Source organism: Hippopotamus amphibius, chromosome 14 (genome assembly GCF_030028045.1).
Source record: "Hippopotamus amphibius kiboko isolate mHipAmp2 chromosome 14, mHipAmp2.hap2, whole genome shotgun sequence".
Taxonomy (NCBI): domain Eukaryota; kingdom Metazoa; phylum Chordata; class Mammalia; order Artiodactyla; family Hippopotamidae; genus Hippopotamus; species Hippopotamus amphibius.
The window spans coordinates 15,794,526-15,822,299 of NC_080199.1; the positions used below are offsets into that span (position 1 = coordinate 15,794,526).

Here is a 27,774-nt window from a genome sequence, read left to right on the forward strand (position 1 = left end):
AAGAGGGCTTGGAAAGGGCTGAGACCCTGCTTCACAGCATCCACCTGGTGAGAGGGGTTTGTGTGCTCTCCTCCGCCAGGAGCCACGGAAGAGGCAGGGGCAGGATGGAAACTGAAATGCCATTTACCTTGCGAGGCTGACTCGGGCTTTCTGCCCTGCACTCAGTGTGGTTCCTCCATCTCCTAACTCAGTTAGGTCTTTATTCTCCAAAACCTGCAAATCCTACATGAAGATAGAAAAGGGGAAAAAGAAAATTATTTAAAATGTGTTCTCCTCCTGCCATCCTAACCTTCTAGCATCAGTTCTTCACACAAGTATTTGATCAACAGCAATGGGTATATTTCATAGCGACTAAATTGTAACCTGGAACATTAAAAAAAAACACTCAGGGTTTTTAATTTTTTTCATTCTGTACTTTTCCACACCATTTATGCATTTGACCATTTTAACAGGTATTTATTGAGGATCTGCTCAGTAAATACACCAGGCATTGTTCTGGGCACAATGAATTCAGCCATGAGGAAACAAAGTCCCCAGAGTTTCTTTCCATGGTGGGAGAAAAATATGGAAAATTAACATGAGTGCAAGTACTAAGGACAAGAAGAAAAAGGAAGCCAGCTTAGGGCGATAGAGAGTAAAGGAAGGAAAGTGAGTCTACACTGGGGTCGGGAAGGGCTCTGCTCAGAGGGGGTGTGAACAGATCTGGGGGAGGGTGGAGGGGGCTCACACAGATCTGGAGAGGAGGCTCCACACAGAGGAATGAGCGAGTGCAGAGGCCATGGGGCAGATGCTCAAGGCTTTCCAGGACAAGCAAGGAGGCCAGGAGAGCTGGAGCTGAGTAAGAATGAGGGGGATGAGGGCAGAGACAGAGCAGGAGGAGCCCTGGTGTCACTCCCAGTAAAAGGGGGAGGGGGAGGAGGAGGACTGACATGGTCTGAGGTTTTTAAGGAATCACTCCTGCACTTTGTGGAAAATAGACAGTCAGGGGGAAGGGTGAGGGCAGATACAAGTGAGGAGGCTACAGCAATAATCTAGGTGAGAGATGACAGTGGCCAGGACCAGAATGGGAACAGTGAAAATGGAGAGAAAGGGTCCCATGCCAGCCACATTTCAAAGGTGGAGTCTGTAAGACCTGCTCACAGGATGCGTGTGGGTTGTAAGAGAAGATGAGGACTGTGGTATTTGGGCTGAGAGAAGGGGAAGAACAGAGTCTCCATTTACTGAGTTGGAGAAGATGGTGGATGTAGGTTTAGGAGACTGGACAAGCTGAGATGACCTCTCAGTGATGTCACAGTGCAGCTGGACCTGCAAGTGTGAAGGTCTGTGCTAGAGGCACAGTATGAGGGCTGGTGGCACAGGCTGGTGAAGGCACAGGACTTATTTTATCTTAAATTATCAATTTTGCAGACCTTGGCCTCAGTTTCCCACTTTCAGAGAAGGGATAACACCTGTCCCGTGTCTTCACATACGGCACGTGATACTTAAGGCAAGTGATACAGTGACAGACAAGGTCTGTACAAGAAATGGGAGCAGAAAGAGCAGGCTGGGCAGGGAAACCAAAGGGAAAGAAACAGTGTGCTCGAGGGACACTGAGCAGATCAGCTGGATTAAGTAGATGCTTGTCCATGGAAACAGGAAAAACGCAAAGCTCAGAAGGATGTGAAGTTTTGACTTGAGGATCTGGGAATCTATCAAAAGTTATATTTGAATATTATTTAGGAAGTAAGTAGACAGATCAGTCTATTTTCCCCAAAACAGACTTTCTTGGTCTCTAGCAAATTTGGGAAGAAAGCAAGTGGCACACTGGGGTCTCCATAATAAACAAATCCTGTGATCTCCCTAAGTCTTATTTTCCTCTCTGACAGAATGTGCTACAGAAGCAAGAATCACTAAACTCGATGCGTGAGAATGAAAAGAAGTGTATGAACACCCTCCATAAATGGAAAAAGGACATGAATTGACTGTAACTTGCTACGGGTGACTGACGCCTATTTTCTCATCGAGCCAACAGTGAGACCCCATTCACAGTGAGAATCACAACATGCAAAGCACATGACCAGAAGGAGAAAAAAGACAGTCTCCATCATAACCCTCCCTGACAGCCACAAAGACACACAGGCACACACAGCTTCCCTGCACATGCAAAGCTTAACGAGGGTGGATCAAATGAAAGGCAGTAATTGCTCTGTTGTGAAAATTTATCACTATTTCACCTTATTTCTTTGTTGAGCTCAGAAATTAATACCATCTCTTGCTTTTGGTTTTCATGACAATGAACTGTTTCAAGATAGGTTCCCAGCCTTACGCACACACACGCAGATTCACACACACAGTTACTTGGCCTCTGTTTTACTGTTGACAATCCTTGCAGACTGTTCCACTCAGTTTTTATGCTTTGATTTTATGTTGTTCAACTGGTTTCCTTCTTAAAATAGCATGAATGTGTAGCATAGAATTGTAACCACGTTCTAAAAAAATACACTTAAGCCCACTCTTTCATTTAGCACAGTTAGCGCATGAGAAACTGGATTTGAGTCTGATAGGAAGACTTTGAGTGTGTTGTTGACTCTGCAAATTATTTACGGACAAGCCCAAGATGGGAAAAACATTCCAGAAGATTTGAAGCAAAATCCAAGTCAAGCTGATTTCCCAGCCACCATTTTCTGATTAGTCTAAAGGGAAAACCTGAGGTGGGCATATATTACAATTCCTCCCAGTGGCAGGGAGGTGTTCTTATTCTTGTTAGCTACCTCTAAGTTAAACTTAACCAATTTTCACTGAAAAGCAGACACACAAACTGGTGGCAAACTAGGAAATGAGAGGCTGGTTTGATACACATCAAGGGCCCTTCAGCGATGGTGGAGACAGTGTAAAACCACCATGGAGCAGACTGTTGAAATGGTTAATGGGGGCCAGACTTGAGAGGAGGGCTGGATTCCAGAGTCAAAAAGCAGGAGGCGCCTGCCTTTCTTCACAGCTTTTCTTCCATTTGGAATTGCCCCTCCTCTCACAGCCTGTCAATATCCTGCCCATCTTTCCAGGCTCAGCCCAAACACACTCTCCCGTGAAACCACCCTGGACTCATCTCTCTTCCTGCTGGTTCCTAAGGCTTTGTTTACATCTCTCGTGAAGGATGCGTCTTACTCTGCTTACATGCACATCTGTACATGTGCGCACGGCTTCTCTCAGCTCCTGGTGGTGAGATCTGTGCACCAAGCTCTGTTCTGGACCCTGATGCTGATTATCTCTAATCCTCACAACAAGCTGCACGGTAAGTACTGGCCCCATTTCACAGGTGAGGAAACTGAGACTGAGGTTATATCACTGGTCTGAGGACAGTCAGCTGTTAAACAAAAGAGTTGGGATCTGAACCAAGCTCATGGCTGTTCATAGCCTTTTGCTCTTTTCACGTTATGCTGCCCAAGTGGTGACTGAAAAGTATATTTGAAATGAAGGCAATGCTAAAATTTCAAGACTTGATGGCCTCTATACATAGACACAGAAGTATCAGTAAACTTATTATCCTATGATCATCAAGGCAATCTGAAAAAAAAAAAATGTCTGAGTTGGGAGGAATGTGGTAAATATGAGATGAAAGTACAAGCTTATAAGCACCTAACAGGGGTTTGTAAAGTCAAGTGATCTACGTGGGAAAATATTAAACTAGAATTTACCAATGTGATACCTTTAGATACATATTGCCTAAAAGGTTTTAAAAGCCTTCCAGTAGTTAAAGATAATATGCAGATAAATGTCACATACTATATTGCTTATGTTATGGTAACAGAATATTTTTATTGTTGATTTATATAATGTTCATGTGTAGAGCACCTATGTAAATATCAGCTCAAATAGTGGAAGCTAAATACTCAGGTACCTTCTTTCTCACATGTCACATTTTATGGATGTGATTTTACCAAAAACTGGCTGAGCTTCTAATTAAGAATTAATTTATTTTCACAATCATTCTAACATTTAGAGTGCTTGTTATGTCCCTAGCAATCAGGTACTTTAAAATCACTGCTGCATTTCATTCTCAAAACAACATTATGAGGTTGACAGTATTATTATCTCCATTTTACAGATGAAGAAACAGGCTTGTAAGGTTCAGACAATCAGCCAAAATCACACACCTAGTAAAAGAGAAACTGAGACTCAAACCCTGAGCCTTCTGACTCCTGGGCCTTGGAGTTGATGTCATCAGCCTGAATCAATGTTGCCAAATGTGATTCCATCTTATCTCCCTATTTTATTACAGGAGTGTTTTCAGCTCAATGAACTTAAATGTTCACTTCAGTTAGATCTAGTATAATACATCCAGTCATTGTTAACATATGTAATGTAAGAAATGTTTCCTCTTTTCTGTTTTTTGTTCCAGGATTTGGGGGAGGTGGGATAGGGAGAACTGTAAGGATAAATCTTATTGTATTTATATGTGTATGCATGTATGGATGGATGGATGGATGGATGTAGAGAGAAGATCTGTAATAGTAACAGTAGCGACCATTTACTGAAACGCTGGCATGTTTGCAGTTTACAGGCATTGCCTGTAGCCTTTACACCCCTCCCCCATTTAATAAGAGAGGAAATTGAGACAAACACCTGGAGTTACTACCCAGGACTATTTCTCTCCAAAGGCCAAGCCTTTTCTACTACACATGCAGTCTCTGTATCTAAAGACAAAAAGAATTCCAGGATGCCACTATTATCTATGAGAGTCTTGTGCCCATCCACTGACACAGGGATTCCAGAAGAAGATAAGCACAGGATCTCATAACTCATTAAGTGGTTCCCAGGTGTCGTAAAGACCTTGCTGACCCCTTGCTAATCAGAGTCATAGATGACATTTCAGAGGAGCAGCAAAACCTCTTGGAAACTCTCTCATCCAGTGTCCTCATTTTGCTGCAGAATCATCAGAGGTAGGTAATAGGACATGTCCGAAGTTTCAGCAGGCAAGTGACAAAGCTATTTGCTACTTCTCGGCCCTGGGCCTCCCTTCCTGCCAAGGAGGGAATGGGCACAAGGCGCCCTGCCTCCACGTCCCGACCACGCAGCAGAACAGGAGAGCAGTCCATGTTTATAAAGTCACGTCACGTACAGGAGAATCGCTGTGCAGCCCCATCCTGCAGGGCCCCTCCCACCAGAGTCTGTGCTGCACGGATGCCTGAGGGTGGGTGAAGCCCCAGAACACTGCCCGCGTTACTGGTCCACTCACCCCACAGGGCTGCAGTAAAGCATTGGCCTGCAGGGATCTGAACTTGAGCTGCAAACATAGAGATGAGGCATTTCATCTCTCCAAGCCTCAGTTTTACTAACTATAAAATGAGGATAGTAACATTGAAGACACTCAAAGAATTAATAACCCATATACCTTTTTGTGTGTGTTCATGTGCATGTGAGACAGAAAAATGACTTGCGCGTGGACTCAGTAAATGGGAGCTATTGTTCTCACCATTTTTACATTTGCTTTCCCCCTTCTTTTCTTATACAGTCTATGCAGCATTTAATGAAAATCTAGCTCATTACTGCTAACTTGATGTCATTTCTGCAAACACATAATCTCTCATTAACAATAACCCAGAAGAAAGAAAGAGAAGCCCGTTAAACAAACAAGAAATTCTATTTTGTCCACATCATCCTAAAATACTACTCACCTGATACAGCCTATGATGTTCAAGCCGTTGTTCAAGCAGAATTACTATTTCCTCAGTTTGGAGCCTTCAACACCACACCTTTGAAAGTCTGTCCCAGCCTTTTCCTCACAGTATAAAAGAACAGTCAGATGTCCAGACTGCACTGAACAGACCCCAGGGGGAGCCCTTTAATGCTATTATTCACAGATTTTTATAACCCAAGAGTATTTCTAAATACCCATAGTATTTATCAGTATTTATCTTTTTTCTTCCTTTTTGCCAAGTTATATTCTTCTATCAAGTTCACTTTTCATCACTCATTCACTAATTTTATTTAAATCCCAACACATAGTTAAATGTTTTATTTCCCCTTTTCTGTGAAACTCAATGCCATTTCTGAAAACAATCTCTCCCATAGTGAAATGATGCAGTATTAAGAAGAAAATTTAAAGCATTCCATTTTCTTTAATAAATTACAAGTCAGAAATGAAGTGGAGAAAAAAGAAAAGAAATGAAGTAGGGAAGAAAACCTATAGGCTGAAAGGGGTGAAGGAGACACCAACCAAGTGCAAGGTCTGTAGGGGGCAGACATTTCCTGGAGTCTGATCCAAACCACTGGTCAAGGAGATTTCTCAGATGATTAACAACATTAACAACACTGATGAGAACATTTATCATATTCAGGGATTTGGGTTATTTTCCAGGTATAATAATGTGGTGATTTTTTTTTTCCAAAGGCTTTCCTATCTTTTAGAGAAAACTAATGAAATGTTTACAGATGGACTAATCTGAGGTCTAGGATCTGCTGCAGAACAGTCTGGGGTGGGGGTGGGGCTGGCAGAGGGCAGGGGGACAGATGCAGCCAGACTGGCCTCCAGCTGCTCCTGGTTGGAGCTGGGGGTGGGTGCAGGAGGGCTCATTACACTGTGCTCCATAATTTTGCAAATTTTGTATTTAAAAAAAAGTTAAAAGTGAATAAAACTGCACAAAATGAAACAGCCCCCACCAAAAAAGGGCATTTTGTGAGTGTCATTATCACATCAGTATTACACCACAGCATATGTAAATACATTTGCAAATTTACCCAGAAGACCAGCTTAAAATATTAAACATTCAAAGATCTTTCCAATTAAAAAAAAGAAAAAAGCTTTTAACAAACCCTGTAGTTTAAAACTATTATTATTTGAAATTCAAGCATATACAACTTAAAAGTCATTACTAACCTTTTCCAAAGCACAAGCCTTTATTACTTCTTCATATCGTTCTTTTTCATATTTCTTCCCAAATAAAATATTACTCTTCACAGTTCCTGAAAACACCCAGGGCTGCTGAGAAACATACATGATCCTCCCGTGCACACTGACCAGCCCCTGGCTCGGGGGCAGCTCCCCCAGCACAGCACTTAGCAGTGACGACTGAAACAGAAGGCAACACACACATGTGAACAGGCAGCACTCGGCACATGCCCCGCAGAACAGCCACCCCGACCCTGGGCGCTTGATAAATGATAGAACCCTTTCCTTTAGAAAAGGATAAAGTACAGCCCTGGCAGATGGGACAAAAAAAAAATTGAAAATAACACAATTGGTCAGTGTAAACTAATGGCTGATAAGGAATATTAACAAAATAGTCTAACAACCAACTGTGCCCAAGAGTTTCCCCAAAATGAAGTGCTACACTCAGAAAAGACTAATTAAAAATATTTAACATCCTTAACTAACAGAGCAGCCCAGCAGGATGGCTATTTCATGTATCTGATGTTTAATACAGTTATTCCTGCATCTGGGTATCCTTTACTTGACAAATACTAGTTCTTAAAAAGCTATGTGTGAAGAATATATCCAAAGATTATTGTTAAAAGGACTCTGAAGTGAGTCATGTCCAAAGAGCAAAAGTCCATCATAAAGTAAATCATCACCTCTCATGTACACGTCCTACATTTAGGTTTCTATTTTGTTGTTTCAAACTAAGTGCACGTGCACATGTCCTTCAAATCCTTAACAACACACAGATGTGGCGTGTCTGTATCCACACCATCAGAGCGCTCACCACCCTGGGCTGAAATAACCTGCCTGCGTGTCTGTCTCGCCCCGGACCCTGGTGGCTTCTGGAGGCAGGGGTGTCGGGGTCCTGCTCACGTCTGTGTCTTTAGCTCCAGCACGTGGCTGCACACTCACTACACGTGCACTGATGGGACCAAGTCAAGTCACGTGAGAAAATGCTCAAAGCTTCCTGGAAGAGACTTTACAACCTCCAGACTTCCTGGAGGGGCCATTGTGACAAAAAGAAGTCCCCGTTGTCTCTGCCCATACTAAACAGCTGTCACATAAATCATTTCCTTCACTGAGACGTCCAAATTCCCGACAAGCAGTTCCCAACTGTGCAACGTGAAGCACCCAGAAGGAAAACACAGTGTGCGTTTATCCAGATTTATTTGGCCATGAAACCTTCTCGCGAAACTAATGTTCCATGGAGCACACTTAGAGAAACGCTGTTCCAGAAACACCCAATTCAAACCGTGTTACACACAGCTCTGGGCTCAACTCTGAATTTAATAGGGACTGCGGCATTGTATCCAGCTGCCAAAAGGCATCATAACTTACCTTTCCTGCCCCCACAGGTCCGACCACAGCCAACAGTTCACCAGGTCTGACAGTAAAGGAAAGGCCTTGTAGGGTTGGGGTTTCTGATGCCTACAAATTAAAGTTTACAGAAATGTGCCCATTTCAATAAAGTAACACAAATTGCTTCAGAAAGTGGAGAAAATAACATAATTGATACACAAACATAATCCACATTTTTCTCCTTCCTATTTTAAGGTACTGTGTCTTGGAGGCCTCTTCATCCAATCGTATCTCTTTGGGGGTTTGAAGCAGCTTTAGTTGCCTTTAGGAAGGCTCGTTCTTTTACCAGATTTCTATACAGATACAGCTCTAGACAGCCACAGAATTTTAGAAGTTGAAGAGACAAAGTAGCTGCTTCAAATGCAAACTTTATGACGCACAGTAACTTATTAAAATAATATACTTAAAATATTCAGTATGGGAAGTTTTTAATCATTTATAAATGTTCATTAGGACCCTTAGTTTTGTCTACTTCATTAATTTCCACAAGGGGGCAGCAGAAGTACATGCATGCCTGGCCCTTTACTAATAAACAATTAAAAATCTCCTGTAATCTCTCCATTTTCACCTGATAAAGAATGAATCTCAGTAATGCTCAGCAAGCAAAGGGGGCACTTTGTATGATAAAGCCACTGTTGGCAAATTAACTCCTGTAAATGGTGGTCAAGGCTCTAATTTCACCACAGCTCTAATTTAACACCAGCAACAACAGAAAATGGGGATTAAAGAAATTATGACATCGTGGGTCAGAGTGATAAAGCCTCAATTTTATATGTGTTATATGCATTTCCTGTCTTGCTAAACAGGGACAACAACAACAACAAAAAAAACCCCAAAAACATGAGGTGTGCTGTTGCACATACAATTCAACTCGAGGGAGAAGGACAAAGTACTCATCAGGCCCATCACAAGTCAGATTACCGCACAACCTGTTAAGTTCTAAGGCAAAAAGACTTAAGGGTGTATGTATGTCTTTACAAATACTGTATTAAGAAAATTCTCAATAACTGCTAGTGTTTAAAAAAAAAAGAATGCTTATGAGTGATTAGTAAAATGCTTTTAAGACAAAAAGCACAAGGTCTGGATACAAAAGTATGGAAAATCTTCTAAATTAAAACTTTCTCTGGAAATAACTGAACTCATTATGGAATAGTCACTTACTAAAACAATAACAGTTACTTTGAATCATCAAAAAAACTAGCCCCAGATTTTATAGGATTTACAAAAACTATCAAGAAGCAGCTAGATTTTAATACATGAGATACATTTTTTAAGCTTCTCCATTCCTTTCTTCTTGCCTGCCACTTAGGGTTCCTATTTTCCTACTTTTCACTCAGTTATGACAACAAAATAATGAGCCACATAGAAACATCAGCTCCCTGTCTCCACCCCTCACAGTCTGTCAAGACCTGCTACTGAGTTCCCTCCTGTTCAGGCTTCAGGATCAGGCTCTGCTCTGGGGTGACCAGAAGGGGGCAGCACTCGACAGCCCAGGGATACTGGGGCCCCTCTCCTCCTGGTTATCCAGGCTCAGGGGACACTGACTCAACAAGGGTCATCAGCTGAGCCCCCACTCTGTGCCAGACACAGTTCAAAACCCCCGCCCTGTGGAAATTTGGAGGCTCCCACAGGACCATTTATTTTAAAGCTTATAGATTGAAACCAAGTCCCATGATTTCATGAATGAGACCTGAGTCCCTGAGACCTTCCCCCACCTCCCACCTGGCTGTCTAGTGGAGCAGGTCACAGAGCTCATGTCCATATCCTGCCTGCCAACCCAGCAGGGGCCTCATTCAGACTCAGCTTCTTTCCAAAACCCCCAGTGTCTGTGCACCTCCCCATCCCGAAGGCTCCCTCACCCATGACCTACCCTGACAGGCCCTAATTACTAACGACCCCGGCATGGAGCACAGCCTTCCATAGGCAAGGCCAGGACAACAGAACAGCGTGTTCTGTACTACAATGCAAGTCGCACAAGTCTGAGAACATGTTATGAATTTCATGGAAGAAGAGCAAAACAGCTCGTTTTACAATGTTGCATCGTTTGGTACAAGAGAAGTTGGGTAATGGGCCATTCGAGGTACGTGTCAGCATTCACACAGGGTCTGCCCTCATAATGGAATTTTAGTGGCGCTTTCCATAAATGCTTCAAGTGTATTATGATGAAAAATACCAAGCAGGAGGTAAACCTATGGTATTAATGTAGAAGAAACTGTCAGGGTAGATCAGGCACCTTATGTGAGTTTCCATGTGCAAAAGGTGCAGGGATGTGGTTTTATACACTTGGGAACATACTATTGTTTTGTTGGTGGGGACGGCAGGCACTGAGTCAGAAGTAGGTGAACATGATGCAGGTGGCACAACAGTCAGAGGCATGAAAAGACAGCACGATTCTACAGAGTCAGGACACTTGCACTGTGGTCCCCACTCTGACAGCAGCCAGGTGCCTGGGCTCTGCTCCAGATGGTGGACCCTCTGTAGAGGCGCCTCCTCCCAGAGAACCTCTGGCCCTGGGGGTGGGAGCAGCTTTCTGCCATTGCTAATCTCTGGGTTATGTCACTCACCATCGTTTTGCCCTTTTTGCTTTCCTTTCCCCTCTTTTATCGTCTAACTAATTCCCTGCATGGAATTTCCTCTCCCATGGTGTGGGTTCTGTTTTCCTGACTAATCTGCACTGATACAGAAGGCTGTGCATAGAGGACCATGGAACCAAGGGACAGGGAAAGTGTTTTAGCTGTCGATAAAGGGGGTACATGGGGTACACAATTTTGAGAACTTCTTGAGAGTGGTCCCTGTTTTTCCTGTTTGCATCAACGTCATAAATAAACCAAGTGCTGGAAAATCGCCAGTTCTCCCTGTCAGCCTGCCACACAGTGCAGCCCTTCAATTGGGAATCGCTGGTGCTCACTATGTCCACCTGCTGTCTCCTCCTTGCTCCGGGCTGCCACCAAAGTAGCCAGAACAATCCAGAAGCTTAGGATGGGGAAGCCCCCACCCTACACCACAGCAAAGACCCAAATCACGGCCTCACTCAGTATGTAATAAGAAGGTCTAATAACATCAAGGCAAAAAATGTACATTGATTCCCCAAAGCCTCTGGTCTGTAACAACTGGTTGTGCATTTGTTAGTTAACCCTTTCCATACTGCAGCCTTTTTGTCTGTCTAATCCTGTAAATTCTAACATTACTAACATATGTACTTCAACATGTGCTAATACTTTGAAAGTTCTCTTGAACATAAGATAAAGAACAACATGTCAAATGCCTCAGGCTGATTTTATACTTAACTCCCATTCATTGCTAACCTTATTTCTGATTTTGAGAATTTTTATAACATACTTTCAGTAAATGAGCAAGTCACATTTTATTGCATGGGTAAAATCTCAACATTTTCCAATAAACCTATGTCACAGTAGTCTGTTAGCAGTCACGATCTTGGAGTGGAGGACTTGTTACCTTATCCCAAAAAGCAGTGAAATCCTGCACGTCCACTATCGCTTCACCACCTGATGGCAGCTGAGGGTTGTGCTGTGATATCTCATCAAGTAACAGAAAGTTCTACAGAAAAAGGAAAAAACACAGATTGTTGAAACTGTAGGAACAAACCATAAACAAAAATAATTTCTTTCTTGGAATTTGCAATAAAAACTTTTATACACCCTACATATCATTTTACAACTGCATTATATTTAGTGTTTTTCACATGAGAAATACTAAATAATATACAATATATAATATATTATTATTATAGCATATAGTACATATAAGTATATAATATATAATATAAATATAACATATATAATATAGCATATGCATATATACATATATATGTATATATAGTGTATATGTATGTATATATAATAAAGAGTTCCTGGCCATGAGGCTATGTTGTAACTTTCTCAACAAATGTACCAGTTCCTCCCTAAGGAGAAAATATGGCTTCAAATTCCAATACATTTAGAACCTGGACATTTCTCTTGTTTTAGTTTTTTGTTATTAACAATAAATAGGGGGGTTGGAAGGAAATTATTCCATAACTATTAACTGAATCCCACCAGGTGCCAAGCATCACGTGACACTGCTAGGAACACAGAGAGGAAGGCCACTCCCAGGCCCTCAGAAATCAGGGGGCACAGGACAGGCTGGGACACAAGACCTATGGCAGAGACTCCGAATGAAAACCCTGCACATTCTGCTTTCCTCCTCATGTTTGTTAAATCCATATCATTGCTTGTCATTAACTATCACTTAAGTCATCATTCTAAAAAGAAAATGCTCTTAAGTTTCTATGTCTTTCTTTTCATAGTCACTTGTGTCTTTTCCTTAGTCAATGCTCTCTCTCCTCCTCAACAGCAAGAAAGGCCACATCTCCCACTTCTTGCTATTTTCACACCACTTAGCAGCTATTCAATGCAATTTAGCTAAATAAAGCCCTGTGAACAATCACATACAGGAAAACTTCCTCTTGCCCTGGAAATTCTAGATGTAATTCAATGAGAAAAGCTACAGTGGTACAGATATTGAGTAAACAACCGACTGAGACCACCCTGACTCCCCCCTTCCCATCCCAAGAATGGTGAATCTATGGCAGAGGATGTTGGCTGGCCTTGAAACCTGCTCTCATTCTTCGGTGGTAACAAAACATTGATTTTTACCTGGTGCATAGCAGACTGAAAGGAAGACCTCTCTCTTTAGCTCCTGGGAAGATAGCATAGCCCTGTGACTAAATCCAGCTCAGTGGAAAGTGACATCCTCCAGGACCTTCCTCTACCCCACAACCTGGGCCTTGGAGGCTGCCAGCTTGGTCAAAGCCACATGCAGTGGAGTAACGAGAGAGAAAGAGTCTGACTTCCTAACACCATGGAGGATCACACTAACAATGGAGCTTGTTGTGAAATGAATTGTATCCCACCAAAAAGATATGCTGAAGCCCTAACCCCATTACCTCAAAATGTGATTTTATTTGGAAATAGGGTTATTGCAGATGTAATCAATTGAGAGATCATACTGGACTAGAGTGGGCCCTGAATCCAATATAATTGGTGTCCTTCTAAGGAGAGAGACGCAGAGACAGACACACAGGCAGAAAACAGCCACATGATGAGAGACAGAGGCTGGAGTGATGGTAGCTATAAGCCAAGGAACGCCAAGGTTCACCTGCAACCACCAGAAGCCAGAAGAGGTGAGGAAGGATTCACCCTCATAGGATTCAGAGGGATCCTGACCCTGCTGATAACTTGATTTCAGACTCTGAGCCTCCAGGACTGTGAAACAATACACTCCTGTGGTTTTAAGGCACCTGGTTTGTGGTGCTTTGTAACGGCAGCCCCAGGAAACCCATACAGAGCTTTACAATGACTATTGCATGAGAGAAAAACAAGTGACTTATAAGCAGTTTAACGTGGGGAATCCTAAGACCCACAGGGAAACTGAATCCTTACCAACACAGGGGGCAACTGAAACAAGCATGTGAGGATGTTTGAGAAAGAAAACAACACATAAATACTAACCTACTACCCTAAACATCATAAATACCCTTCAAGACCTTGACACCCCAGTCTATCATGCCCCAAAGCTACAAACTGGATTGCAACCTTCTACCTCAAAACAACAACTGGTAAAAACTGAATGTGAAAACCTGCTTCTGTGCAGGAAAAGGAAGATGGGATCCTTGCATTTCTCTCAAAGACCAGCTGGCAGAAGACATGATCCTCCCATTCAATTCACCTCTTATCCAGGCTCACTGAGAACCTTAACATTGGGTACAGCTGTTCCTACCCTCTCCTTTCCTCTTGAAACAACATAATTTCTGAATCTCACTTATGATTACTTGTCCGCAACACCATGCCCTCCTGATCTCTTTACAACATCCCTGAGAATGTCCACCACGCTTAACACCCTCCAGTGACCCATCAGCCCCTAAGTCCACACTCCCCAAGTGGCCTCTGCCTGGACACCCCAAGTACTAATCCCACCCATCTTTCCAGGCCATCTCAAATGATAATCCTCCTGAGAACCAACCCAGGATGTCCCCGGATGGAACTGCCCTCCCTATCTCTGAATTCGCAGAGGGATATTAAGTCATGTAGAGGAGTGACACTATGTCATTCCTGCACTTACACAGTCCCAATTCCAACTGAGACTGAGCCTTGCACAGAGCGAGCCCATCATGGGTATCAGCTTAAAGGAACGAACAGACTGTAGGGCTGGTTCAAATCAGTCTAACCACTGACCTCGTGGCTACTGCCTTACATTAGTCTGAGCTAACACAGCAACAAGCAACAGGTTATGAGATAGGCTGGGACCTGGAACACTTTACTGGAGAGCCTGCAACTGGACAAACGTCTCCTTGAGCAACAGAATACAAAGAAACTCTAAGGGACTAAAAGTAACTGCACACGTGCTCAGCGGAGGCAATTATGAATAGTAAGATACAAAAAGGCCACAAGCAGACTGCCATTTCTGAGATTCTGAGAGCAAAAGCAGGGTACTGTGTATGATCCGTGCACACAGCACCTACGCGGGGGTGGGCAGACCACCTAAGTCATCGCTCTGGCCCAAACCAGCAATCCACCCCTACCCTCACCCTATTTAAGGAACCAGCCTGCCCTTCTCAAAGGGTGAACAAAGGTACCAGTTTCTTGTTTTTGCTCCCTTGTGCTGCAGCACAAGCCTCAACAAAGCCTTGCCTGAATTTCTCATCTGACCTCTTATCAATTTCTATTGATTTAAAAGTCCAAAGGCCCTGGTCAGTAACAGTTATATGTATACTGTATAAATCAAATTCCAATTTCAGCTTGTTACCGACATAAAAATTCAATATTCAGTGTGTGCATATTAGAATAGAAATTCCTCACTTTCGGGAAAAAAAAAAAAAAAAAGGAAAAGAGAAAAATTAAGCCCTAAGTGGGAAAGTAAATCTATTGAGCATTTTCCACAAACAACAGGTCTAAGAGGGAAAGACATCACAGTCTTCCAGGGCTTCCATTCAACAGGTGACCAGCTTGTAAGGATACCAGAAATGCTGGCTGGATTTTTCTCCAGGACTCAGGCTGATGAAAAAGCTGAAATTAAATTGTCATTAGAGCCAAGAAGTGCTGACCCAGAACAGGAAAGTATCAACATCAAAACTGGAGCCAAAAAGGTTGACTTCCAAGTGGCTGGTGCACAAAATCCTAAGCAGCTTTGTGAACAATATAACCTCAGAGACACATTTTACTGGATGTAAAAGTCACTGAAGACTTTCAGTGTTTTGAAGTTAAGATCTTTTGTAATTCTGTTGGAGTTGTTCAATGTCAAGACCATTGTCCTCTTTCCTTACTAAGAGGATGTAGAGGGAATTCTTAGGCTTATAAGATCATAATAAATCTTCATTTTCTGTACATAGAAGAAAGGAAATTGAAAATCATGTATAAACAAGAAGACACGACACTATGAAGCCCACATGTAGGACTTTCCTGTGGGTATGGACCATCGCACCCACTCCAAGGTGGGCAGGGGTGGTAGATTTCCGTCCTAGGGTTTCCAGACATGACCTGAGTGGAAATCCTGGGAGATGGCCCGTCCACTCTACTGAGTGCCAGGCTGCAGGAGGCAGTGGGGCAGCAGGGCTCAACGCCACGCTGTGTGCTCAACTCTATGTACCCACCACGTCTCCAGCCCATCTATGGTCGAATCTCACCCAGTTCTGACTACCTGGTCAGTAAACTCGGCTGATCTTTTCTTCCACTCCTGCTGCCCTTTTCACTTTATAATTGGGTATTAACACATCTAAGTGAGAGGCAAGGAAAGGAAGAAAAGTGAACATCTGATCATTGCCTATTTCCTGTTAGATAACAGGAAAGGGGGCTGAATCAGGTTAATTGCCAACCAGTGAGGTGGGTCTTATAACAAAAGCCTCCCAGTGTTCAAAACCAAGTTCAAGCTCTTCTCATCCCCAAATTTGGTCCTCTTCTAGTATTCCATATTTCAAAGAATCCAGGAGATTTTGTATTCCCAAAATCCAAAGCATCCCATGATCCACCTCTCCTCTCCCCCTAGCCAACTCAAGCCCTTGAGTGGCTCTCAAATCTGGCTAAGTCTCTCTATTTCACCTTAAACCAAACATCATCTCCTCCCTGGACTACATACTGCATCAGCCTCCTAACACATCTCCCTGCCTCTGCTCTGGGTCCCACCCCACCTCCCTGACCTGCTTCCCAGGCTGCAGCCGGAATGAGCTCTTAGATACTAAAAACCTTAATGTTACCTGTAGGGTCCTGTACAGTCCCTGCTCAGGCCTCCAGCCCTCTCTAATCTGCAGCCTCAGACACTTTTTTATGTTCTGAAATATACGGATCCCCTTCTTGTGCACTAAAAGCCATTTTCACATCAAGATCCCCATGAAAATGGGAAGCATCCGCCTCCCACCTCACCCACCCCCACACATGTAATTCTCTAGGTAACTTCCTCAACCTTCCCAGGAAACACTACCTCCAAAATTATACCAGCATCTCTACCAAAGCACATCATGTCTTGGACTTTTCCTTCCAAGGACTAATGACACACAAACACACATTCACAGTGCGTTTCATTACTTCTTTATTAATCCCCCACTTGATGAAACATAAATTCCAAGTGGGAAGGACGTCTTGCTTACCTGCCACTGTACCTATGCATCTAGCCTGTGCCAGGCTTCAGGTAGGTACTCGGTTATTTTGTGGAGTAAGTCATGGAATAAAAGAATAAATTCCAAATTTTCCCCTCAAAAAGTCTAGCATAAACTAAAACAGGTTTTTCCTCTTAACTAATTTCCGTTTTCTCATGATTCTGACATCCTTTATATTAGCTAAAGCACTTTGTGGCTTTATGTGCTTTTCTCTGCAACTAGGGCAACATTTCCCAAATGTGGCTTATTGTCAGGTACACGGGAATTTATGAAAAACATAGACACCTTGGGCCCCAGCCAAGACCTGGTGAATCAGAAACTCCAAGATGTGATCATTTAGTTTTAATAAGCACATCAGGTGATTCTGATGAACTAGAGAACTAAATTTTATAAAGGGTTATAGAAACCATATACAGAGTCTAAGATCTAAGAGAAAAAAAAAAACATTTCACCTATTACTTCAACCCACGAGGAAGGAGTCTGCCACGCTAACAACAACCCTTCTCACCACTCTTATTCTCGGCCATGTGTCCCACCTTTACTGAAAACAACTGCTGCCCACAGAGCTCTAAATTCCTAAACCACCTTCCTGCCAGACACTTTATGTACATGAGGGAAAACAGGTTTCCTGACCAAATCAAAGGTGCTTCCTTCATCAGGACACAAAGCAGCCTGACAAAGTTAGTGCCAGGAAAATTCAAAGTTCTCCCCAGGTCAAAATGTTAATGTTACTGCACACATCCACATGGGAAAGAATTTCAAGCCTCAGGCACAGTTCAGGTGCATTTTGGTGGAAAAGAGATAAAAAAATTCTATGCAAATATTGGAGCACATTTCCCTGAAAACCTTCTGCAGGACCCCCTTCATGCTACACCCCTTGGTGCATCACATCATCTGTCAGAGAACCAGAGTTAAAGCTTTTCCCACTAAAACCAGGCTTCATGATTAGGCATTTGCAGGAGCCCAGACATGATGGAGCTGGATGGTTCCTTCAGTTGCACCTGCTATTTGTGAGGAGTATGAAGATGAAGGAGGCACTGTACCTGCCCTTTAGATAAGTCTGGAGTTCAGGGAGGGAAAGAAATCCACAGACACATGGCTTAGTGAGGACAAAGTCACATCCAGGAGCTCAAAGGAAGAGACGGGGATTCAGCAGGGTGTGATGGTTAATTTTATGTCAATTTGGCTAAACCACAGTTCCCAGACACTTGCTCAAACACCTATTGCAGTGAAAGTATTTTTCAGATGAGATCAACATTTAAGTCAGTAGACTCTGAGTAAAGCAGATTATCCTCCATCATGTGGGTGGGCCTCATGCAATCAGTAAAAGGCCTTCAGAGAAAAAGGACTGACCAACACCAAAGAGGAGGGAATTCTGTCTCAAAACCACCTTCAGACTGGAGATGCATTTTACCATAAAGCTTTGTAGTTTTAATCTTCTTTATATCACAATGATCAGCAAGACAGTTAGGCTAATTGTGTTAACCAAGTAATGCTGTTTCTAATAACCAACAAGGCCCAAGAGCCCAACCCAGGAGCCAGGCCAACGGAGTCTACATGAACACCAGCCTGTGCAGGCACAGCTCCTCTCTTTAGAGAGCAGGTCCACCAAATCCAGTCGGGCTGGTTTGAAATACACAGATGGACACACAGAACAAGGGGAAGATTCAGACCTATTCTCACTCTGGATGAAATCCAGCTCCCCTGGGGTGAGACCCCCTCCCCAAGGTGCGATGTTGCAGGAAGGCCTAACTCTAGTCTGCTCCCTCCCCCTGCATTTCTGCAGCTTCTAGTGCAGGTTGGGCCACCCTGGGCCTCTGTGGGGTCCCAACCGTTTCCTGTAACTGTTGTTTCAGTCAATCCAGCATTTATTTGATACCCATGTGTCCACATGGGCTGGGCACTGCATTAAAGAACCACAAGATACAGTCTGCTGTGAAGGGGCTTAGAATACTCCTGGGGAGTCAGGATCACCCCACTTGACATGGTGTGGGGTGATCCTGGGTGGTGTGGGACTGGCCGAGCACAGAAACGGAAGCCCTAGATCAGCACGAATGAAAGTGCTGGGAGAGGGTCATGGGGCTGCTGGAGGCTCAGCAGCATCTGCTTAAATCAAGGACAGAAGAGAAGGCAGCCCACTGACCCAAAAAGAGTGAGCCAAGACCCAAAAGTGGGCATGTGGCAGGTCACAGAGAAAAGTCCTCCCTTCTCTGCCAGAGTGGAGGGTCATGTCCTAGGAAACATGAGTTTGAAATTTTGATTCTGCAAGAAACAGGGAACGTAAACTTAAGGAGTTATTCCACATGCCTGAAGGTACTGTAACAGTGGCTAAGAAACCAGGCTTTGGGCAGAATCCTAGTTCTGTCATTTACAAGATGTGGAGGATGGTGAGCTATTTCACCTGTTACAGGAACCTGTTTCCTCATCTGTAAAGTGAGGACACATGCTTATCCCATTCAATTGTTGTCAGGATTAAATGAGATGACATGTAAAGGCTTCAGGAGCACCCAGAACACACAGGAAGCCCTGGCAGCAGCAATCGAAGACAGTGGCTACGGCAGCAGCAATAACAAACCCACAGCAGCACAACACACGAGTGAAGCCTCCATCTGGACAGGTTACCGTGTCACTGAGGACATCACTACGGTCCAAGGCTATTCCTAAATGTCCTCTTTAAAGATGTGAAAGCTTCATAAAAGAAATTCTGTTGAACTGCATGGACTACCCCTTAACAGTGTTGCTAGAAGCCCCCATCAGAAAGAATGATGAAGTCAGGGAAACAGACTGACCACATATGACTGATCTGTTTTATGGGTAATAGTTTTTTATAGTATAGAAAAACTATGAGCTTTTTTTCATCACAAAAAAACTCAGCTTTTATGGCCAGACCCAAAAATAAAATATAATCACATCCAGAGCTCTCTAATTTCACCAGAGATCTATTACTGGCTTGTTCATCACTGTGGAGAAGTAGGAACAAAACGAGTTAGATTTTTTATAAAGTCCAGACACGCAACTCATGCCCAGGCCGGCTCACAGAACCAATTTATCTTCATTTTAGACACAAATGCTTGAGTGCCTACTGTACACCAGGCCCTTGTCCTCGTGATATAAGTTATTTGCACCTGGCAATTTAGGGACAGTCAGTTAAAAAAAAGGAGACAGTGGGTATGGTGGGAATCACAAGTTTGAGAGGAAGAAAGTGGCTAGAGAGAGGCTTCAACAGCAAGTAAAAAGAGGACAGGAACAAAAAGGCAGAGATCAGAAATCAACAAGAAAGCATCTATGGAGGAAAGAACCCATTTTTAAACACAGAGTACTAAGGGAAGCTGAGGCCAGCAAGTTCTTTCCTTCCTGGCCCAGAGAGGAATCCTGTTGACCCAGAACTGTGCACAGTTGATACCTAGTCATTCGAGTTAGCATAGGAGATGCAATCTGTTTGCTTCTCCTGCTTTTAGACATATTAATCGCCCTACAGTCATCCCTTGTACCTCAAGAATACTGTGCCACTACTATTTTATACTATTGCCCATAAATGAGCAGTGATCTTACCTTATTTGTCACACACTCTACTAAAGAAGAGAGGGGAGTATGTACAGCATTTTCCAATGACTGCCAGCTTTGGCATTGAGAGAGTTAAATCTCACCTAACTGGAACATGGTGACACCACATAAAAGGAGGCAGTTTAAAACAAATCCACCTACAACTGAAAAAAGTTATCTGTCACCACACCTTGATTCTTTGGATGCTGACGACTGCCTCTGACACCTTCTCCACGGCCGTGGGGAAGTAAAGGGTGCCCGTCAACCGCACAGTCTCGTACAGCGTCACCACCACAAACACTTGGCTGCCTGTGATCACGTTGTCCAGGAGCACATTGGTGATGAAGGTGACAAAGACCATGATTTTGCTTACAGCAAAAAATGATGCCAAATTCATTCCTCTAAGAAAGGAACTTCTCAGAATCTTGGAAATTTCTTTCCTGGAAAAGAGAGTAAGAAATAGGTTTTAAAAGGAGCATCAACACCCAAGACATGAATTCAAGTGCCCTGTGTGAGTGGCCCCTTTCTAGGGAGTGGACACAGATTAAGACAAACCATCCCTCACATCATGGAGACACTACACAGTGCACACCCGGGGGTCTGCCCGACACAAGGACCACACCCTGCATCACCACCTCACTCTCCAACTAAATGGAGGCTAAATGTCCCACTTTTAAACATTCTGGGTCAATCAGACTGGGTTTGAACATTCATTCAACAAGCATTCGTAACCACAAGCCCTGTGCTGGGCTCCTCACTGATGACAGCCCGTCCCCTTCAGGAGCTCATGAACTTGTGGGGGAAGAGAATAAACAACCCCCAAAATTGTGAGACACCAAGACATTAGACAGAGGAGCCAGCACAGCCCCCACGGAGCACAGAGCAGAGGCGTGTGACTCGGAGCGGTGGAGTCAGAGCAAGTCATATGCAAGTGGAACCTGAGAAGATGAGTGGGAGTCAGTCAGGCCTGGCAGAGGCCAGAGAAGAAGGAAGATGGGAGTGTCTTCCCAGCAGAGGGAGGGGCTCCCACAAAGGGGCAAAGTGAGAGGTAACAGGGAGCTTCCCGGAGAATTCTAAGTACCCTGTGCTAGAGTATAAACACGCATTAGATATTTAAATGAGACATAAAGCAAAAGAAAAAGGAACTGTATTTTCATGGCTCTGTTTGGTATGAATAATAGTGATTCATAAAGTTTAGCCCAATACAGGTAAAACCAAACTCTATAATCTCCCAATTTATGCCAAATTAACACAAATTATAGTTTTGGTTTGAATTTTATCATCTCAAGTAGTAATATCTTAGAATCATTGCTTTAGGGGATTTGGGGTATTAAGAAATACTTGGAATTTCATTTCTGTATAAATAAGAAGCATATATATTTTTTTCCTTTAAGAAGATGGTAAATGGAAGAGCAGGTTAAATGATAAGCTCCATTATTCTACTTAACCCTCCTACCACATGTCGGGGGATGGAGTGGATAGTGTTTAAGTTCACCTTAATGTGAAAACTTCATAAGACTTCTAAATAGGAAGTAGAATAGGAAGTAGGAATAGGAAATAAAGTATTAAATATGGTGTGATACATACGAAAACTTACCTTCTCAATCTGATAATAAGGTCTGTAAATGACTTTTCCCAAGCATATATTTTTATAGTTCTGATGCCAGTTATAACTTCACTCATGGTCCTGATCCTGCTGTCTGTGAAAGCTGCAGTCTTACTCCTAAGGGGACACACATGAGAGATGAGCTTTAGTGACCACACCCCAGCTTTCCATAGCAGCAGAGGGCACAGGCAAAGCCAAAAATCAGATGATTCCCTACAGCTCTTTTGTGCTGACAATACAGGCAGGTCCTACTCAAAGTACAAAAGGAGAAAGACTTCAATTAGAAGTCAACCACTCAGCCCAATTCAAGAAGTAACTTGAAGAACCTGAAGTATTGGCTAAGGAACATCTGAAATGAGTCAGATACAAACCATCTGCTCAAGGAGGTCATAGTCAGGTAGGGAAGGCAGAAAGGCACCCAAATCTAATAGGAAGACAGTGGCTGTGCTATAAGAAAATAGGAGTAAGGTGCTGGGAGCAGAAAAGATGGGGCTGTGAATTCCACTGGGAAAGGGGAGCAAGAAAAGCTTCATAGACCTGGTAGCATCAGAACAGGGCCTCAGAGGATAAGGAACATCTCTCCACAGCAAAGAGAAGAAAGGAAGTTCCACGTAGAGAAATAGACCACGCACACACACAAGAACTCAATGAGCTTCAAACAGCACAACATCTCCATCACCTGACAACCTGGACAATGACCCACCTCCAACCCTCTGGGACCTGCTTCAGGTCTAACTCATCACCAGTAGGCTCTTCATCACCAGCAACTTTTCTATCACATACGCTGCTGGGAATGTGCGGCTTTATAAAGACACAGTTAATTAACATCAGCCTTGCCCTTGGGGTGCTTATAACTTAATGGAAACACTGAATTAAAAATAAGACACAAACATACATACCTGACAAGGCTCTAACACAAGTATAATAAATTATATGCAGCTAGAAATGGGCCTATAAGGTTATTACTATTTAATAATGTTTAAAAAACTTGGACATAGGTAAATTCTGCTTAAGGACACTTCACTTATTCAGGTACGGTGCCTGAAAAGCTAGCCATGAGGAAAGAGCAAGTGCTATATCACCTTTCCCCCTGCAAGATCAGCTTTCAGCTTAAGGCTGGAGCCTCCACTGGCTAAGCCTGAAGGGTCTACAACCCACACAAAGAAGAGATCAGAGAAGGCATTTTTTTTTTTTAATTTTGGCATCAAGCAGACTATGAATGTTACCAAGTATCAATACATATCACCTATTTTTTACCAGTGTTTCTCTTACCGGAGTGATGAAAACAACTTCCCGATGCAGCTTTGCAAAAGCAGAAGGAAAATCAGAACCGCCATCCCAGCAAGACATGATATTCCTGTTTCCATCCAGAGCAGGGCGGTCACTGCGATAGCCTGCAGTGGCCCCACCCACAGAAAGTGCAAGAACATTGTTACCTTAAAAGAAAAAGAGAAAGTCTTCTAGGACTGTATAAAAACATAACCAGTAAGGGCACAGTATGGAAACAATCTGCTCTGAAGGAACAGACAGGAACCTACACAGACATGATCTTAGTGGGTTTTAAACCTGCTAAAGCAGAAATTCAAGCACCCACCCCCGCTGTTCTGGGGCAGCACGGGCACGGGATCGACTTCAGGGACATCCAGGGAGAAGTGGACCAGCAGCACTGGCAGGAAGATATCAATTTTGTCTACACCACAGATGAGCTCAGGGCTTCCCCAAACTCTGCCCCAAAATTCAGCCCCCAACTCTTGCCAGTACCCAAGAAATTCAGCCCCTGTCTGCCCTCCAGCTGCCCAGCACCCCAGGAAAATCTAATTACCCCACACTCTCCAGTAATTACTTATGTACTCATATTTACCTCCCTGACAGTCTGTGGCTTCTCCAGAGCAAAAACTAAAACTTTTTCATCCCTGAAACAGATTAGGGACCTCTGTTCATGTTTGGTGAATGAATACTTAAATGAGAAATGGTCTAGTGCAATACAGATCTAACCAGCAGTTACAATGCCCTGGATAATGTGATCTAGTCATAAGGTAAGTATATAAAGATTGTAGTGGAATCGCAGAGAGTAGGTCGTGTCTGGCTGTGGACCACTGATCATTTATTGAAGGCTCCCTATGCAGCAGACACTGTACGGGGCACAGGAGAAAGAACAATCCCTGCCCACCAGGGGTTCCTCATCCAGAGGAGGAGGAAGACAGTTCAGCCAGCAACACCAACACAGCATGTCAAGAAGGGCCCCTCCAGGAGGACCCTTAGGGACACTCACCAAGCTGGGCAAGAACACAGCTGCCTATTTATAATTAGAAAAATAAAATTCTCATCAACAGGACAATACACATTATTACATCTAATTCACACACAGAAGAAATGAGAGTTGAATAAAGAGAACCTTTGTCTTAAATCCTCAGCAGAATTCTGACAACACCAAACACTGGCACCTGGCATCCCAGTAAGCCAAACCCAGTAAGAAGGACAGGAAATGGAAAAGGATCCCTCAGGGGCAGCTTACCTGATCAAACTTGTTCACATCGTTGGACAGCAGGTTGACTATCTGGCCTGTGGTGGTCTTGCCCATGGCCAAGCTACTCAGGCGAAGGGCCTGAAATAAGAGAAAGAAACAGAAAACTGGATTCCTATGGTGATACCAAGTCACTCTTAGAACATAACAAAACAGAGTTTGTTTTCATGGGGTCTTGAGTGGTGTCAGGATGAGCAGGATGACCCCTGACAGCAGGGCTCCAGGGACCCACGCTTATCCTTCAACTCCTCAATGTGGCGGCAGCCACGCTCACAAGGACAGCAAACAGAGGAATAGGAGGTAGAAGCAAAATCCCCCTCCTGTTTCTCAACGAGTTTGGACATGACCGAAGTATAAACGGTTGTAAGTTTAGACTTAGGAGCCAACTAAAGTAAATTTGAGCCCCATTAGATGAGAGTGGGGAGGCTGCCTGAAGGAAAGAAATTAGGGGACTTGGACTGTAAATCTGAAATTGACCATTAATTCTGTGTGTGACATCACTTAAACACTTTGATCTTAGTTTCCTCATTCTGAAGTGAATGAGTATAATGTTCAAAATACTATTCCTGTGAGGAAACTGTGTTCTTAGTGCCAGCCTGCTGAATATACAAAAAAACACAGCCTGTGCTACACAATCCCATTATTTGGTAAAAAGTTCTGAAAAATTGCCCTAGAGATCTGAGGAATCTGAACAGACCGCCATGAGCTGTTTCAACAGACCACCAACTGGAGCCACTGATCCAAACAAAATGTCATAGTTCATAAAAACTTTTCATTTACTCCTCACATTAAACAGAAAAAATCAATGATCAAGTAGGGATGCAAAATTATATAGCTATGATGGAAGAGAGTATGGAAATCTTACAAAAACCTAAACATAAAATTAGCATATAGTACAGCAATTCCACTTCTGGGAATGTACTCAAAAAAATTGAAAGCACGAATTCGAACAGATATTTGTACACTCATATTCACAGCAGCATAACTCACAATAGCCAAGACTGGAAACAACCCAAATGTCCATTGGCAGATGAATGGATACACAAAATGTGTATAGCTAAAATACATATTATTCAGCCTTAAAAAGAAATTAAATTCTGACACCTACTACAACATGCATGAACCTTGAAGGCATTGTGCTACCTGACATAAGCCAGACACAAAATGACAAACATTGTGTGATTTCACTTCTATGCGGCACCTAGAGCAGTCAGATTCATAGAGTAGAAGTAGAGGGTGATGGCTGAGGGGAAGGGGCTGGGGAGTTAGTGTTTAATAGGTGCAGAGGATCGGTTTGGGAAGAAGATGTTCTGGAGACAAATAGCAGTCAAGGCTGCACAACAATGTGAATGTATCTAATGTCACTAAACAGTGCATTTAAAAAGCATTAAAATGGTAAATTTTATGTTGTGTATATTTTATCATAATTTTTAAAAATAAATGATCAAAAGCCAAAAGTAACTTTACCAAAGCTGTGGAAAGGTAAATAAATGTCATTTTTTATATGAGACATCCTGCTATATCATTCAAAATTCAGCTGAAAAGAGCACTAAAATGCTGAATGGGCCATTTTAGGAAGCGGCAGATGTGAAGACTCAGAGATCTCCTTAAGAAGAGCCCAAGCCTGGAATACACAGTGTAGACAAACTAGGACTATGAGCTTAGCAGCCATTCCATTTCTAACCCCCAACCTGATTTCTCCCCAGGACCAGGGATTAGGACCTGAACTTAAACCACAAGTGTTCAGAGGGGCCTTTCAGAGCTGCTCTGCAGCACCAGCTTTTGCCCTAAGGAATCAGCCCACCTGTAACCTGCAAAGAAGTGTCTTATTTCTGCACCTCAGCAGGATTCGCGATGCAAGGCTGTGTATGAGGAAACTGGTCTTTCCCATGTTTCTGGAATTTCTGGTTTTGTCTACAGTGTAACCCTAAAATACCTGACTTCATAAAGGGAAAATTCTCTTAACCTAATCAAGCCAGCAAATTAATGGCTTTGGGAGATGTTTACATTCATCTGTGCAAACATGCCAGGTCAAATCATGTTTCCCAAAGGTGACATTCAAAAGTGTTAGCGGAACAATGGAAGAGCAGAAAGAGAAATTAAGGAAATTCTCCCATTCACCATTGCAACAAAATGAATAAAATACCTAGGAATAAACCTGTCTAAGGAGGCAAAAGATCTGTATGCAGAAAACTTTGAGACATTGATGAAAGAAATCAAAGACGACACAAACAGATGGAGGGACATACAATGTTCCTGGATTGGAAGAATCAACATCGTGAAAATGTCTGTACTACCCAAAGCCATTTACAGATTCAATGCAATCCTGACCAAATTACCAATGGCATTTTTCACAGAACTAGAGCAAGAAATCTTACGATTTATATGGAAATGCAAAAGACCCCGAATAGCCAAAGCAATCTTGAGAAGGAAAAATGGAGTTGGTGGAATCAGGCTTCCTGACTTCAAACTATACTACAAGGCCATAGTGATCAAGACAGTATGGTACTGGCACAAAAATAGAAAGGAAGACCAATGGAATAGAATAGAGAACTCAGAAGTAAGCCCAAACACATATGGGCACCTTATCTTTGACAAAGGAGGCACGAGTATACAATGGAAAAAAGACAGCCTCTTCAATAAGTGGTGCTGGGATAATTGGACAGCAACATGTGAAAGAATGAAATTAGAACACTTCCTAACACCAAACACAAAAATAAACTCCAAATGGATTAAAGACCTACATGGAAGGCCAGACACTATAAAACTCCTAGAGGAAAACATAGGCAGAACACTCTATGACATTCACCAAAGCAAGATCCTTTTTGACCCACCTCCTAGAATCATGGAAATAAAATCAAGAAAAAACTAATGGGACTTCATGAAACTTAAAAGCTTTTGCACAGCAAAAGAAACCATAAACAAGACTAGAAGGCAACCCTCAGAAAGGGAAAAAATAGTTGCCTATGAAACAATGGACAAAGGATTAATCTCCAAAATATACAAGCAGCTCATGCAGCTTAATACCAAAAGAGCAAATAACCCAATCCACAAATGGGCAGAAGACCTAAATAGACATTTCTCCAAAGAAGACATACAGATGGCCAACAAACACATGAAAAGATGCTCCACATCACTCATCATCAGAGAAATGCAAGTCAAAGCCACAATGAGGTATCACCTCACACCAATCAGAA

At 42.9% G+C, this 27,774-nt stretch overlaps 1 protein-coding gene across 4 annotated transcripts in view; it reads right to left on the bottom strand.

The window, feature by feature from the left end:
* Nucleotides 1-27,774, bottom strand: part of LOC130835846 (ATP-binding cassette sub-family C member 4-like) — a 154,527-nt gene that overhangs the window by 101,257 nt on the left and 25,496 nt on the right. For all 4 annotated transcript variants that reach the window (XR_009049054.1, XM_057707710.1, XM_057707711.1 and 1 more), the window contains exons 5-12: nt 24,569-24,658; nt 23,326-23,489; nt 22,045-22,170; nt 20,638-20,887; nt 11,714-11,815; nt 8,237-8,326; nt 6,857-7,048; nt 128-222 (exon numbers count right to left, since the gene is read on the bottom strand). Coding sequence is in view for 3 of the 4 variants with exons in the window: in XM_057707710.1 (XP_057563693.1) it covers nt 128-222; nt 6,857-7,048; nt 8,237-8,326; nt 11,714-11,815; nt 20,638-20,887; nt 22,045-22,170; nt 23,326-23,489; nt 24,569-24,658 (1,109 nt within the window). In the remaining variant the exon portion in view is untranslated. The remainder of the gene's footprint in view (nt 1-127; nt 223-6,856; nt 7,049-8,236; nt 8,327-11,713; nt 11,816-20,637; nt 20,888-22,044; nt 22,171-23,325; nt 23,490-24,568; nt 24,659-27,774) is intronic.